This window comes from Clarias gariepinus, chromosome 1 (genome assembly GCF_024256425.1).
Source record: "Clarias gariepinus isolate MV-2021 ecotype Netherlands chromosome 1, CGAR_prim_01v2, whole genome shotgun sequence".
In the NCBI taxonomy this organism is placed as follows: Eukaryota; Metazoa; Chordata; class Actinopteri; order Siluriformes; family Clariidae; genus Clarias; species Clarias gariepinus.
In genome coordinates this window covers 51,765,277-51,777,500 of record NC_071100.1, presented here as the reverse complement: position 1 = coordinate 51,777,500, position 12,224 = coordinate 51,765,277, and the positions used below count along the sequence as shown (strand labels likewise).

Below are 12,224 nucleotides of genomic sequence, written 5' to 3'. Positions count from 1 at the left end.
AAATCAGGTGTGTGTGTGTGTGCGCGGCATGTGCGTGTGAGTACGTACACTCTGTTATTCTGCACTTAGTTCCTGGACACTTACCTGGTAATACTTGGTGACGTTTGTGTTCACTTAGCATGTTTTGATGTGTGATGTGTGTAGTTGATGTGTGTAGTTGATGAGTGTAATTAATGTGTGATGTGTGTAGTTGATGTGTGTAACTAACGTGTGATGTGTGTAGTTGATGTGTGTAGTTGATGTGTGTAGTTGATGTGTGTAGTTGATGTGTGTAGTTTATGTGTAGTTGATGTGTGTAGTTGATGTGTGATGTGTGTAGTTGATGTGTGATGTGTGTAGTTGATGTGTGATGTGTGTAGTTGATGTGTGATGAGTGTAGTTGATGTGTGATGAGTGTAGTTGATGTGTGATGAGTGTAGTTGATGTGTGTAGTTGATGTGTGTAGTTGATGTGTGTAGTTGATGTGTGTAGTTGATGTGTGTAGTTGATGTGTGTAGTTGATGTGTGATGCGTGTAGTTGATGTGTGATGCGTGTAGTTGATGTGTGATGCGTGTAGTTGATGTGTGATGCGTGTAGTTGATGTGTGATGCGTGTAGTTGATGTGTGATGCGTGTAGTTGATGTGTGTAGTTGATGTGTGTAGTTGATGTGTGATGTGTGTAGTTGATGTGTGATGTGTGTAGTTGATGTGTGTAGTTGATGTGTGTAGTTGATGTGTGATGTGTGTAGTTGATGTGTGATGCGTGTAGTTGATGTGTGATGCGTGTAGTTGATGTGTGATGCGTGTAGTTGTGTGATGCGTGTAGTTGATGTGTGATGAGTGTAGTTGATGTGTGATGCGTGTAGTTGATGTGTGATGCGTGTAGTTGATGTGTGATGTGTGTAGTTGATGTGTGATGTGTGTAGTTGATGTGTGATGTGTGTAGTTGATGTGTGATGTGTGTAGTTGATGTGTGATGTGTGTAGTTGATGTGTGATGTGTGTAGTTGATGCGTGTAGTTGATGTGTGATGTGTGTAGTTGATGTGTGATGTGTGTAGTTGATGTGTGATGTGTGTAGTTGATGTGTGATGTGTGATGCGTGTAGTTGATGTGTAATGCGTGTAGTTGATGTGTGATGTGTGTAGTTGATGCGTGTAGTTGATGTGTGATGTGTGTAGTTGATGCGTGTAGTTGATGTGTGATGTGTGTAGTTGATGCGTGTAGTTGATGTGTGATGTGTGTAGTTGATGCGTGTAGTTGATGTGTGATGTGTGTAGTTGATGTGTGTAGTTGATGCGTGTAGTTGATGCGTGTAGTTGATGTGTGATGTGTGTAGTTGATGTGTGTAGTTGATGTGTGATGTGTGTAGTTGATGTGTGATGTGTGTAGTTGATGTGTGATGTGTGTAGTTGATGTGTGATGTGTGTAGTTGATGTGTGATGTGTGTAGTTGATGTGTGATGTGTGTAGTTGATGTGTGATGTGTGTAGTTGATGTGTGTAGTTGATGTGTGATGCGTGTAGTTGATGCGTGTAGTTGATGTGTGATGCGTGTAGTTGATGTGTGATGCGTGTAGTTGATGTGTGATGCGTGTAGTTGATGTGTGATGCGTGTAGTTGATGCGTGTAGTTGATGCGTGTAGTTGATGTGTGTTACCCTCAGATGAATGATCTACAGTCCAGGGCTAAGTCTCTCTCAGAAACGGAGGTGATTTTCTTTACGGCCACAACACAGTTCAGAGACACAATTAAGAGCATGTACTCGCTCTCGGTGAGGAACCACACACACACACACACACACACACTATTCATTCACTTATTATTTACTGAGTGTTCACTTTTGCTGACTGTTTTCTGGCTGTGTGTGTGTGTGTGTGTGTGTGTGTGTGTGTGTGTGTGTGTGTGTGAGAGAGATAAACAGAACCCTCAGATCAGTTATCAGGGTCTGCTGCAGGGATATAAAACTAAAGTGTCGAGTTTAGCTGCGCAGAAGAAGAAGGACGAGGTGCCTCTGGTGGTGAATCTGTTCCAGACAGTGCTGGACGGCTTCATCAGAGCCGAGATTAAACGCGCCTCATCAGAGTTCGACCTCAGCAAGGTACACACTCACACTGTTAACAACATCAGTAGTAGTGAGGGTGTGAAGGGCCGTGAACATTATTATCATCATAACGTGTTAGTAACGGTAATGTAACAGCAACGTTTAAATACGTAGAAAATTCTAAATAAGTATATTACAGTACGTGTTCAGTGTGTGTGTGTGTGTGTGTTATCGTTATAATTATATTATTATAATTTACTCTATACTGTGTGATGTACTTTACCTTCAGCCCACCAAAAAGATGAAGAGGATGCGGGAGAACGACAAGTGTGTAAGTTTATTTACGTTATTTATACAATTGTTCCTGATGTTCTACACTACACTGTAGTACATACTGTGTGTGTGTGTGTGTGTGTGTGTGTGTGTGTGTGTAGCCTGACAGTCCCCTGGATCACGTGTTCTGTACGTACCAAGTCACCATCGTTCAGTCATGTGACATGTGCGGCTCATTCATCTGGGGCATGGAGAAAGCCTGTATGTGCAGTGGTGAGTTACCCAGAATGCACTGCTCTACTGCTCACACCCATCTTCACTACACAGTGCATTTCTCTTTGGGCTACTGTGGTTTGGGACACACCCACAGTGGACTGAGTGAATAGTAAATAGGTGTGTGATTTGAGAGAGTGTTACAGATCAGTAATCTGGTGTGTGTGTGTGTGTGTGTGTGTGTGTGTGTGTTATAATTTGTTTCAGTGTGTAAGATGGTGTGTCACAGGAAGTGTTTAAGCAAGATAATAACACACTGCTCTAAACATGGGGAGAAGAAGGTAAGTGACGCCAATCAGTCATTTAATTACCATACTGTACTGTATCTGTCAGTCTGGAGCTCACGCCATCATCGCCCCCTACTGGTGCAGTGTTAGTACAGCTGTCTCATTACCAATGGAACCTCCTTCTTTCCTTTAACACTAATTATTCATCATTAGTTCGGATCCACTGTTCTGATTGGTCGAGCAGTATTCCGAGAGCTCTGTTATTCCCTGGCTATGTGTTACCATGGCAACAACATCTGTCCATCCACCTGTGGCATCTTTGGTAACTGTTTACCATTTTGTGTGTGTGTGTGTGTTACAGACTGAAGCAAGTAAAGTCACTGTGTACTTTGGGGTGCACTTGCCCACTCTGACCAGCGGGGCGGAGCTGGTACCCTGTGTGCTGGAGAGGATGTTGGCGCATGTGGAGATGAATGGACTCTACACTGAGGGAATCTACAGAAAGTCAGGCTCCACCCTCAAGGCTAGAGAACTCCATCAGCTGCTGAACACAAGTGAGGCACACACACACACACACACACACTCACAGGAAGCCCTCAGTCACTCTGATACTTTCACTGTGTTGTGATGATGATCAGTGTGTGTATGTGTGTGTGTGTGTGTGTGTGTGTGTGTGTTTCAGATCCTCAGAGTGCCTGTCTGGATAATTATCAGATCCACACAGTTACAGGTCTGATTAAGTCCTGGTTAAGGGAGTTACCTGAACCTCTGATGACCCTGAACCTCTACAACGACTTTCTGTATGCGGCTGGTGTGTGTTTCCCATTTTATACAATTTTAAACACACATACAGTACACATTGCTGCAGCTGCTAATGACTTGTGATGATGTCATGGACAGGAAGTAAGTGTGTGTTTTTCTCGACTTTTGCTCAGACATGCCAGAGACCTCAGAGAGACTGAGAGCCATCTACAGGAAGGTAGAGGAACTTCCTGCTCCGAACTACAGCACGCTGGAGCGTCTCATCTTCCACCTGGTCAAGTACGTTTCCCAACACACACACTGTTACTGTAGGACGATCCTGTGGTCACATGACCACACTCATGCAGACGCTGCAGTGGCTCCTGAGAATGTTAATGATCAGATTATTGCTGAATTCACACATTTGAACCGCACATTTAATTTTCACAACACTCAGATATTTATAAATTTGAGGCTGTGAGAAAGTGAATGTGTGTGAATCAGAATGATCAGATTGTGCAGATAGTGATGAGGAAAAACTCCCTGAAATGGCAATAGGAAGAAACCTTGAGAGGAACCAGACTCAACAGGGAACCCATCCTCATTTGGGTGATAACAGATAGAAATGATATAACATCATGTGTGTTATGCAGGTGAAAGTTCAATATAACAGAAGCTTTAAATGAACATGAAGTCCAGTTCAGCACAGGGAGTCAGCAGGTGCAGAGGGCAGATGAGGTCTGGATCACTGGGAGCACAGGAGCAGGATGTGTAGCTCCAAGCCATGCAGGTGTTGGAGATGATAGAGATGGAGATGCAGGTGGTGGAGATAGAGATGGAGATGCAGGTGATGGAGATAGAGATGGAGATGCAGGTGATGGAGATAGAGATGAAGATGCAGGTGATGGAGATGCAGGTGATGGAGATGCAGGTGATGGAGATGGAGATGCAGGTGATGGAGATGGAGATGCAGGTGATGGAGATGCAGGTGATAGAGATGGAGATGCAGGTGATAGAGATGGAGATGCAGGTGATGGTTATACAGGTGATAGTTATACAGGTGATGGAGATGCAGGTGATGGAGATAGAGATGGAGATGCAGGTGATGGAGATAGAGATAAAGATGCAGGTGATGGAGATAGAGATGAAGATGCAGGTGATGGAGATAGAGATGAAGATGCAGGTGATTAAGATAGAGATGAAGATGCAGGTGATGGAGATGAAGATGCAGGAGATGAAGATGCAGGTGATGGAGATGCAGGTGATGGAGATGCAGGTGATGGAGATGCAGGTGATGGAGATGCAGGTGATGGAGATGCAGGTGATGGAGATGCAGGTGATAGAGATGGAGATGCAGGTGATAGAGATGGAGATGCAGGTGATAGAGATGGAGATGCAGGTGATAAAGATGGAGATGCAGGTGATAAAGATGGAGATGCAGGTGATGGAGATGCAGGTGATGGAGATAGAGATGCAGGTAATAAAGATGGAGATGCAAGTGATGGAGATGCAGGTGATGGTTATACAGGTGATGGAGATGCAGGTGATGGAGATGCAGGTGATGGAGATGCAGGTGATAGAGATGGAGATGCAGGTGATAGAGATGGAGATGCAGGTGATAGAGATGGAGATGCAGGTGATAGAGATGGAGATGCAGGTGATAGAGATGGAGATGCAGGTGATAAAGATGGAGATGCAGGTGATGGAGATGCAGGTGATGGAGATAGAGATGCAGGTAATAAAGATGGAGATGCAAGTGATGGAGATGCAGGTGATGGTTATACAGGTGATGGAGATGCAGGTGATAGAGATGCAGGTGATGGGGATGATGGAGATGGAGATGGAGTTAATGGAGATGCAGGTGATGGAGATGCAGGTGATGGAGATGCAGGTGATGGAGATGCAGGAGATGGAGATGCAGTAGCTGGAGATGGAGTAGTTGGAGATGCAGGTGATAGAGATGGAGATGCAGCAGATGGAGATGCAGCAGATGGAGATGCAGGTGATGGAGATGCAGGTGATGGAGATAGAGATGCAGGTGATAGTTATACAGGTGATGGAGATGCAGTTGATGGAGATGCAGGTGATAGTTATACAGGTGATGGAGATGCAGGTGATGGAGATGCAGGTGATGGAGATGTAGTAGATGGAGATGCAGGTAGATGGAGATGCAGGTAGATGGAGATGCAGGTGATGGAGATGCAGGTAATAAAGATGGAGATGCAGGTGATGGAGATGCAGGTGATGGAGATGCAGGTAATAAAGATGAAGATGCAGGAATGGAGATGCAGGTGATAGTTATACAGGTGATGGAGATGCAGATGATGGAGATGCAGGTCATAGTTATACAGGTGATGGAGATGATAGTAGATGGAGATGCAGGTGATAGAGATGGAGATGCAGGTGATGGAGATGCAGGAGATGGAGATGCAGGAGATGGAGATGCAGGAGATGGAGATGCAGGTGATGGAGATGCAGGTGATAGTTATACAGGAGATGGGGATGCAGGTGATGGAGATAGAGATAAAGATGCAGATGTTGGAAATAGAGATGGAGATGCAGGTGATGGAGATAGAGGTAAAGATGCAGATGATGGAGATAGAGATGGAGATGCAGGTGATAGAGATGGAGATGCAGGTGATGGAGGTGCAGGTGATAGTTACAATATACAGGTGATGGAGATGCAGGAGATGGATATGCAGGAGATGGAGATGCAGGTGAGAGAGATGGACATGCAGGTGATAGTTATACAGGTGATAGAGATAGAGATGCAGGTGATGGAGATGCAGGTGATGGAAATGCAGGTGATAGAGATGGAGGTGCAGGTTGTGGAAATGCAGGTGATGGAGATGGAGATGCAGGTTGTGGAAATGCAGGTGATAGAGATGGGAATGCTGGTGATGAAGATGCAGGTGATGGAGATATAATCTCCAAAACTCGACTCGATAACTCGACTGCAACACAGTGACACAAACAACCACACCGCAGTGCATTCTGGGGCGGTGCCATCATCTGTAGGATCTCTACAGGCCTCATACACATCAGCGTTAGTCTGTGGGAGTGTCCTAAACTGCTCTGTGTGTGTGTGTGTGTGTGTGTGTGTGTGTGTGTGTTCTGTCAGAGTGGCGAGGGAGGAGACTCATAACCGGATGTCTGCTAACGCTCTGGCCATCGTGTTCGCCCCGTGTGTCCTGCGCTGCCCCGACGTCTCCGACCCGCTGCTCAGCGTCAAAGACCTGCCCAAGACCACGCTGTGAGACACTTCACTACACACACGGAGAACACCAACACTCTCTCCCTCACTTTCTCTCACACACACACCTGAGAACTTAATACTTTTTTAAACCATAAACAGGGTGTTTTGGGCATGGCTGTGTTCTGCGTTTTATAATTGTACCATGTCATACTGTGTTTGGCCAGCAGAGGACCTCCCCCTTTTCCATCTCCCTACTTTGCAGCTGCTGATCACAGAGTGACGATACTCTACATACAAAAACCCAACAGTGTTTTAAGTTTAATAACAGTCTTAATCAAAGAGGACTGTAGGGAAGATAAGGTTCTGTGTGTGTGTGTGTGTGTGTGTGTGTGTGTGTTTAGGTGTTTGGAGGTGTTGATCCTGGAACAGATGAAGCGATATGATGAGAAGATGAAAGAGATCCAGCAGCTGGAACACGCCGAGGCTCTGGCAGTAAAACAGCTCACACTGCGTAGACAGAACACGGTCAGTTAGCATGCTAATACACTTAGCATACTGAGATGGTTAGCACCTGAAGTTTTATTCTTTTAACCAGGTGTTTTATGAGATAAGCTTGGCCTCAAGATTACAGCTAGTGACACTAGAGACTCCTTACACTGATTAGCATCTGGTGTGGATGGACGTGTGTGTGTGTGTGTGTGTGTGTGTGTGTGTGTGTGTGTGTGTGTGTGTGTGTGTGTGTGTGTGTGTGTGTGTGTGATAGAGTTGCGTTCCGGTACCACTGATGGCAGTGTAACGTGCAGTTTCTTGTCTATCAGGTGATGGAGAACCCGCAGGGAAAAGTGGACATGTCTCGGATGGACAGCTTGGACATGGAGAACACGCTGCTAGAGAGAATCCGTTCCATAAAGCACGAGAAGTCAGTTGTTACATTTGGTATAACCTGTAACAGTTAGCGTTAGCATACACTGTGCTTTCGTGCCTTATATAGGCTATTGCATTAGCCTGCAGACGGAGCGCTAACTGCTACGCTAACTGTTCACCTGTGTATACTCCCATCAGTGTGAACACTAGCATGCTGGCTGTATTTAATGAAAAATACTTTTTTTAAATAAATTAGCTAGCTACTAATTTTAGCTAATGACCGCCAGTCACTTTAAAGCTAGCTAGGATTGGCATGAGGAAAACGAAAGTGTTTTGTGTTCTACTGAGACTTTTAGAGAATATAGAAAAGTAACATTGGATTGGTGGCTAACATTTTGCCGATTAAATTTTTTTTTTTCTTATGTCATAATTGTATACATTTGTCAAAGATGTATTGGGATAGGGCCTCCGAGTGGCGCAGTGGTAAAGTGCTCGCCCTATCATCCGGGGATCGCTGGTTTGATCCCCGGGTGATGCTGTTACCTCTCACAGCCGGAGATCTGGAGAGAGCTGATTGGCCGAGCTCTCTCAAAGGGTAGGGATGAAAGGTACTTTGTGCTCCCACATTAATCAATTAATCAAAATTAATTGGCTCTACAGCCAATCAGGGGCGTCTGTGAGCTCGCGTACGTGGAAGGAGTGGCTAGCGCTTTCCTCCAAATGCGTGGGCAAGCAGTTCGAAAAGATGCGGTTGGCTGGCGTCACGCGCTTTGGAGGAAACACGTGATAGTCTTCGGCCCTCCCGGCTGAATAATAGTAGTAGCCTTAATGTGGGAACCCCCTAGTGATGGGAAGGAATTGGCCACGACTAAATTGGGGAGAAAATCGGGAACACCCCCCCATTAAAAAAAAAAGCTGTATTTGGATTTTACTTTAAATTATTACAAATATATTTCAATTTTATTACTAAATTTAAGTAAGCTAATCCAGGCTAGGTAGCTTTATCTGTTAGCCAAAGTTCAGAGAATTAATTTTACTTAGCTAGTTTGTTGAGCGTGATTTAGCAATGTAGCATGTTAGCTCTGTGTAAATTAACTGTGAAGTGTTAATTTCTGTGTGTTAGGAATAAGCTGGCCTACATGCTGCCGGACCTGGACGGTTCTGATAACGACAACCTGGACTGTGAAAGCACAGTGAGCGCTGAGAGTCCTCTCGAGGACAAAATCACTTACCTTGACTTGGAAGGTCAGTAACAGGTACAGTCGCGTTTAAACATTTTGCATGGCGTGATTGCATGAAGAAAAGGTGGCTCCACTCGCTAGGTTCTTTTAGGGGTCTTTTGGGGTTCCTTTTGGATTTTTCCCCAAGTTCCATTACAGTTCCTCTCAGGTTCCTCTCGGATTCCTCTGAGGTTCCTCCTGTGTTCAGCTCAGGGTTCACTTGGGGTTTTGTTTGTTTTAGGACACTTCAGATTCTTCTTGTCTGGTGTGCTTCGGTTTAGTGTTCATGCTGTTAGTGTTTCTATATTTTCGTTTGAAACCTCAACCTCTATGCGCGATCAGCCATAACCATAAACGATCAGCCATAACTATAAACCCACCTGCCTTATACTATATAGCCCAGAGCCATCAAGGCCTGGACCCCACCAGACCTTTGAAGGTGTGTGTGGTATCTGGCACCAAACCATCAGCAGCAGGTCCTTTAACTCCTGTAACTGGATGTGGTGGATCAGACATGGATCAGATGTGTGTCTCCAGCACATTCCACCGACGCTCGATCGGATCTGAAGAATTATGAGGTGAAATTAATACCACATGATGTAAAAGAAAACGTGACCCATCAGACCAGGCCACCTACTACCTTCTTCCATTGCTCCGTGTTCTGATGCTCACGTGCCCATTGTAGGAGCTTTTGGTGGTGGACACCTGACCAGTCTGCAGCTACTCAGCTTCATACGTAACAAACTGCAGAGCACTGTGTGTTCTGACTCCTTTTTGTTAGAACCAGTGTTCACTTCTTTCGCAGTTTGGTCCTCAGCAGCTCTTCCATTGAATCGGCCGAGCCTCGGCCTGTGTTAAAGTCACTTAGATCCTCACGCTCACACATTTTTTCTGCTTCCAGCACATTAACTTCAGGAACAAAATTGTCACTTGCTGGCTGATTTATTCCACCCCTGACAGGTGGCCTGTAACCAGATCATCAGCATTACTCACTTCACCTGTCAGGGGGTTTAATGTCATGGCTGATTGGTGTAAGTAGCTTTTGTTAGCGATTGCTTCTGCTGTGATATAATGCTTGTTTCTTCTACTATTGCTATGGGGCCATGCTAACGCACCATCTTAAGGGTGTATAACTGACCCCGGCAGCTAGCACGATGCAGCGTAAGTTTGTCACATGATGTATGCAATTCGAATAAGGTATTTATAGGCGTGATAGTGAGACAATGCTGTGCTACATGATATTAACGTAAAGTTTCTGTTTCAGGTCAGCTGAGTGCAATGGAGCCTCCAAAGCTTCCTGAGGAGAACACTCACAGGCAAGGCAGCGCTCAAACTACGCGTGTCATCCAAGATGGCCGCGAGGATTCAAAACTGAGTGGACGCTTCACTGACCTCGACATCCCCTTTATAGATGATGACGTTTAGCATACAGTGCAGTCACTGTACCACCACAGGACACGTGCAATATTGTTAGCATCGTTTACAGACCAGAGTTAGCCAAGTGTACCTAAGCTAACAGTTTCCTTTGAGCTCATTTACATATTTGTGTTGAGATTTTGCCAGAGGCTGTCGCCTTGGTTAGGATTAAGCGAAGTGTTTCCCCAGACAGGATAGCAGGAGCTAAATCTAATAGCTAGCTAATTGTTGAAATAATTATTAAAGTAACTAATATTCAATAAAAAATGCCCTAACAACATTATTCACAAAGAACCTTCTGGACTGTTAGAACATGAACTGATTGTTTGCCAACTGCTAGCTAGCATTTGTTAGTTAGTGAGCTAGCTAAACAGAGCTACAGACGAGCAGTGGGAATGTTTCTTGGTGCGCTACGGCTAATCCGTTAAAGGAGAGTTACCTCACGCTAGCAGTAAAGACAAAATGAAAAACTTTACTTTTTTAAAAATGAAATTCCTGCAGAAACGCGCTAATATTGCTAACGTCACTACGCAGCAAACACACCAGGGAACACTTTAAATGTGAGGGAATGAGATTATTCAATTAGAGTTTTAATAAAGCGTAAATGTTGTGTGTGTGTGTGTGTGTGTGTATATATATATATATACACAGGGGTTTTAGAGCAGACACCAGACGCTCTTCCTGTGTAGAAATCCTCACACTCGTCTGTTTGGTTTTTTTTTAATAAAAGTTCGCATTCTACACTCACACTGCGTCTTAAATCACACACTCGCGCTACTGAGCGCTAACGCTAACCATGACTCCTGATACAGGTAGTGTTTGAGCTGTAAATTCCTCTCAGGTCACCTTCACACACTCTCTCCTCCTGAACGCGTGTGTTTTGTTCTCCAGCCTGCCGGTGATAAGGCCGAGGTCACGGGGACGAGAAAACGTTTTGCTCCGAAACCTGACGAGCAGGATGTTTCACATGCCTCTGAAATCATCAGTGTATTCTGTAAAGGACACACACACACATACACACAGAGTACAGCGTTCACACGTTACCAGGACGCGGCGGAGGCTGGAGGATCGCTCCCTGACCTTAAGAACTCCTCTGATTGTGTTTGTTGCGTAACGACGTCACCAGCGACGCGACTTCCTGTTTCATATTGTATTATTTCACTCCTCTGAGCAGAGTGTGTTTAATGACAGATTACTGAACAAAGTCTCAGAGTGGGGGTCAGAGTTTATACTGAGTGTGTGTTCCTCAGGTGTTACTATTAGAGCTCGTACAAGTTTATTAAGAAAAAGAGAACGTTTTAATGAAACAGATTAGAGTCGGAATGTTCGTCTGTCTATCATTATTATAAAAAATAATGATGTCCTGTGAGTGTGTGTGAGTGTGTGTGTGTGAGAATATCATCTATCCTTGAGCTTCTTTCTCTTTGGTGTGTTAAGTTTAATCCACAAACATCTGTAAATTCATCTCCCTCTTCCTCTCTCTCTCTCTTTCTCTGTATATTATGGAAAATAAATCTTTGTAGCGTCAGTGTCATTAGAAACTTGTGTCTTTATTCACATGATTATTGAGGTGTGTGTGATCATTAACACATCACAGTGTAACGTGACTCTGCCTGCTGTCGGGTTTAAAATGATCATCAATGATCTTACACCACACAGGCACGGTGTTGTAGCGATTGGGATTGTCGCCTCGCACCTTCAGGGTCTAGGGTTCGATTCCCGCCTCGGGTCTGTGTGTATGGAGTTTACACCCTGTACTTGATGGGTTTTCCCCGGGTACTCTGGTTTCCTCCCACAGTCCAATGACATGCAGGTGAGACTAATTAGCATACCCTAATTGCCTGTAGTGTGTGTGTGTAAGGCCCTGAATCCACTTAAATAGGTTCCAATCCCCTGTGATCCGGTCTGTGAAAACAACACTACCAGACAGAACGGCACTCGATTTTCCTGTTACACTGATCTGAAATCAGCGTCTCCAGAGCGCTCACTGCACT

The 12,224-nt window shown here is 44.8% G+C and overlaps 1 protein-coding gene across 3 annotated transcripts in view; it reads left to right on the top strand.

Moving 5' to 3' along the window:
- Window positions 1-11,758, top strand: part of myo9b (myosin IXb) — a 65,007-nt gene extending 53,249 nt beyond the window's left edge. For 2 of the 3 annotated variants that reach the window (XM_053485502.1, XM_053485349.1), the window contains 14 exons: window positions 1-7; window positions 1,643-1,750; window positions 1,901-2,077; window positions 2,310-2,351; window positions 2,455-2,566; window positions 2,774-2,847; window positions 3,155-3,347; window positions 3,476-3,604; window positions 3,729-3,834; window positions 6,656-6,787; window positions 7,132-7,255; window positions 7,549-7,649; window positions 8,718-8,839; window positions 10,079-11,758. The exon at window positions 1-7 is cut by the window's left edge and continues 175 nt beyond it. In XM_053485502.1, coding sequence (XP_053341477.1) covers window positions 1-7; window positions 1,643-1,750; window positions 1,901-2,077; window positions 2,310-2,351; window positions 2,455-2,566; window positions 2,774-2,847; window positions 3,155-3,347; window positions 3,476-3,604; window positions 3,729-3,834; window positions 6,656-6,787; window positions 7,132-7,255; window positions 7,549-7,649; window positions 8,718-8,839; window positions 10,079-10,239 — 1,588 coding nt within the window. In that variant the 3' untranslated portion in view covers window positions 10,240-11,758. Of the gene's footprint in view, window positions 8-1,642; window positions 1,751-1,900; window positions 2,078-2,309; window positions 2,352-2,454; window positions 2,567-2,773; window positions 2,848-3,154; window positions 3,348-3,475; window positions 3,605-3,728; window positions 3,835-6,655; window positions 6,788-7,131; window positions 7,256-7,548; window positions 7,650-8,717; window positions 8,851-10,078 lie in introns of all 3 variants that reach the window. The other variant, XM_053485426.1, reaches the window with a different exon arrangement.
- The last annotated feature ends 466 nt before the right edge of the window (window positions 11,759-12,224 follow it).